The sequence below is a fragment of the Erinaceus europaeus genome, chromosome 21 (genome assembly GCF_950295315.1).
Source record: "Erinaceus europaeus chromosome 21, mEriEur2.1, whole genome shotgun sequence".
Taxonomy (NCBI): domain Eukaryota; kingdom Metazoa; phylum Chordata; class Mammalia; order Eulipotyphla; family Erinaceidae; genus Erinaceus; species Erinaceus europaeus.
Genome location: NC_080182.1, coordinates 45940060 through 45944057, shown reverse-complemented (window position 1 = coordinate 45944057; position 3998 = coordinate 45940060). Strand labels below are relative to the sequence as shown.

At 34.5% G+C, this 3998-nt stretch overlaps 1 protein-coding gene across 1 annotated transcript; it reads left to right on the top strand.

Annotated features, from left to right (window-relative positions):
* Positions 1-589: 589 nt before the first annotated feature.
* Positions 590-1976, top strand: LOC132535324 (zinc finger protein 595-like). The gene is given in 2 exon segments (XM_060180883.1): positions 590-1412; positions 1496-1976. Coding segments are annotated over 2 exon segments (1206 nt in total). The 5' UTR covers positions 590-649; the 3' UTR covers positions 1939-1976.
* The last annotated feature ends 2022 nt before the right edge of the window (positions 1977-3998 follow it).

Genomic DNA, 3998 nt, shown 5'->3' with positions numbered 1-3998 from the left:
TGAATTAATAACAGAAAATACATGTAAGAGCCAGTGTACAGTGCAAAGTGTGTACCATGTTGGATGCAAAAAAACTGGCACAATCATGCAGAGTAAAGTCACTACCATCAAAATAGATCAACTGCTTGAGTCAACCTGGATAAAACCCTCAAGTCAGTCACTTAATAATATAGAGGCTTCTGTTTCTATAATTCAAGATACACATGATGTTTTGAAACATGCTCAGTCTCTGGAAGTAAATGTGGAACATCAAGAAAATTCTCAAGATCATACTACATGTAGTGACTCAAAAACTTTTCAAAATACAATTGGCTTAAATGGAAATGTAGTTATTACTCAGCACCAGGACTTACAAAATAATATAAGTCAATATAATAAAATTTCAAAGTTTTCAAAATTTATTAAAAATCAGAATTTTTATACTAAAGATAAATGTTATAATTGTAAACAATGTAGCAAAACCTATATATGCTCTTCTATATTTATTACGCATCAGAAAATTCATAGTAGTCAGAGAACTTACAATTGTAAACAATGTAAAAAAACACTTAAGAAGTCAGATCTTATACAACATCATAGAATACATACTGAGAGAAAATGTCACACATATAGGGAGTGTGGAAAAGCTTTTACTAATTCTTCAAGCCTCATGAAACATCATAGAATTAATACTGCGGAGAAACCTTACACTTGTGAATAATGTGGAAAAACCTTTATTCATTCTTCAAGCCTCATTCGACATCATAGAATTCATACTGGGGAAAAACCTTACACCTGTGAAGCATGTGGAAAAGCCTTTACTCAGTCCTCAAGCCTCATTCAACATCATAGAATTCATACTGGGGAGAAACCTTACACCTGTGAAGAATGTGGAAAAGCCTTTACTCAGTCCTCAAGCCTCATTCAACATCAAAGAATTCATACTGGGGAGAAACCTTACACTTGTGAAGAATGTGGAAAAGCCTTTACTCAGTCCTCAAACCTCATGGAACATCATAGAATTCATACTGGGGAGAAACTTTACACTTGTGAAGAATGTGGAAAAGCCTTTACTCGGTCCTCAAGCCTCATGCAACATCAAAGAATTCATACTGGGGAGAAACCTTACACCTGTGAAGAATGTGGAAAAGCCTTTACTCAGTCCTCAAACCTCATGAAACATCATAGAATTCATACTGGGGAGAAACCTTACACCTGTGAAGAATGTGGAAAAGCCTTTACTCAGTACTCAAACCTCATGGAACATCATAGAATTCATACTGGGGAGAAACCTTACACCTGTGAAGAATGTGGAAAAGCCTTTACTCAGTCCTCAAGCCTCATGAAACATCATAGAATTCATACTGGGGAGAAACCTTACACATGTGAAGAATGTGGAAAAGCCTTTACTCAGTCCTCAAACCTCATGGAACATCATAGAATTCATACTGGGAGAAACCTTACACTTGTGAAGAATGTGGAAAATCCTTTACTCAGTCCTCAAGCTTCATGAAACATCATAGAATTCATACTGCGGAGAACCCTTATACCTGTGATGACTGTGGAAAAGCCTTTATTTGGTCCTCAAGCCTCATGGAACATCATAGAATCCATACTGGGGAGAAACCTTACACCTGTGAAGAATGTGGAAAAGCCTTTACTCAGTCCTCAAACCTCATGGAACATCATAGAATTCAGACTGGGGAGAAACCTTTCACTTGTGAAGAATGTGGAAAAGCCTTTACTCAGTCCTCAAACCTAATGGAACATCATAGAATTCATACTGGGGAGAAACCTTACACTTGTGAAGAATGTGGAAAAGCCTTTACTCAGTCCTCAAGCCTCATGAAACATCATAGAATTCATACTGAGAAGAAACCTTACACATGTGAAGAATGTGGAAAAGCCTTCAGTTATTGCTTACACCTAACACAACACGAGAAAATCCATACTAGGTAGAAACTTTTACACGTGCAAAATTGAAAATTAAAAATCAGAATTTTTATATTATGATGGAATTCATCTAGTCTTATCAAATATCGTAAAATTTATCTTAAGTAGAAATCATATAATTGTAATTAATATGGCAGGTGTAGCCAGCACTGACACATTACTCAATGTCATATATGTTATTAAGTATAGAAGTCTTAAATTTTAACAATATGGTAAAGGTTTTACTTAGCTGTTGTGGTCTTCATTTCAACATTATAGAGGTCAAAATAGGAACATATGAACAAATAAAAGAATTTTTAAGTCAGTCATATTCAAATTTATGATTCTAAAAACATGAGCTAACACTGGATGGAAACATGGATGCAAATAATTGGAATATACTGAATTAAATATTAAGTGTAAATTTATATTGACTTTATTTAAATCATTTAGTTGAAAACATGTCAGATTCATTTTTCTACATCAGAATGCTTACTATGTAACATAATACTATTGAAATTTTTATTTTTTGTATAAAAATAACAAGGTACTGAACAATTGATAGGTAAAATTATTTTCTATGTAATACTTTTATATTGAGCTTGAAGACTTGGAGAGAGAATGTTATATATGTTGTTGAGTGTTCCAAGAGCTTCATGATATTCTTTTAATCTTTTGATTAAAAAGCATGTGATATAATTCAGTTCTCTCAGATCTCAGAGACCCTTCTATGTTACAAGGAATTCACTGTTATCTCTGTTGCCATGAGAAAATCATAGTAATTTTGTGATGTACAGTATATATAGATAACAAAAAATGAAATGCTGTTTGAAGTTGAGTTATATGTAGCATGGTCCAAGGGAGAAAGAAGACACTTTCTAGGACATCACTGGTTTTGTGGGAAACAGAAGATCACTCTCTACTTAGATATTTTTACTCATGTCTTTTAAAGAACATTTTCCATGTTCATTAAATTCAGTGGATCTCTATCATTGCAAGGGTTGAAATTTATATTAGTTTTGCTGCTCAAAATATAAATATGCATATATGTATGATCAGAGTGTAAATAAGTGCTTTGGTAAAGGGAATAAAATCACTGTATATTTATATTCCAGATGAGACCACTGTTAAATACTGGAGAGCAGAACACGCTTATAAGTTGATCAGATGATTATGAATGACTAGGAATGCTTGTTCATGGTCTCTGTTCTGTATTTGTAACATAGATCTTAGAATGATATACAGTGCCATATTTAAACTTTATAAGAACTATTACACTGAAGTCAATAAAGTACAATGTTCTTACTAGTAATATTGGTGAGTAATGAAATGTGATGCTTCCACTCACAGTAATTTGCTATAACTCACCATAATTCTGATACAACTATTTTTCTCTTTTTTGTTATCTTTATTTATTGTATACAGACAGCCAGAAATTGACAGGGAAGGGAGTGACAGAGAGGAAGCAGCAGCACTGCTTCAGCACTTGCAAAGCTTTTCCCTTGCTGGTGGGGCCTGGGTCCTGCACATTGTGACATGTTCACTCAATCAGGTGAACCACCACTTGGCCCCCTATATTTTTCTTATTTGTCTACTACTTTTTTTATTGAAAGTTCCATCAAACCAGGGTATCCTCTAACATAGGATGGCATTTGTTGATAAGCTGATCTCTAGGTCCTCAGGAATAACGATCTGTACACTAATACTGGGTGATTTCTCCAATTTTAATTCAAAATTATCAGAAACAGATTTCAATTGCTAATAATGGTATGTTGACCGGTTTTACCATATTTTACCAGGGACATGGAACATAAAATTCAATATTTCTATAGTTTTAGATCAAAGACAGTCTATGTATTAAAAAGACTCAGTCTGTGTTTTAAGAAGTTCTAGACATATGGTCAATTTTTACCCTCTCATTAATTAACTAGTGGTTTATATGTTTACACTTTAATAGGATTATACATAAACACCACTCCCACCACCAAAAGACTGTGTCCCATCCCCACCACCCACCTCAACCCTGCCTCCCCCCCTCCCGCCGTACCTGGAAACCCAATTGACACCCTCCCTTTCACCACAGTATT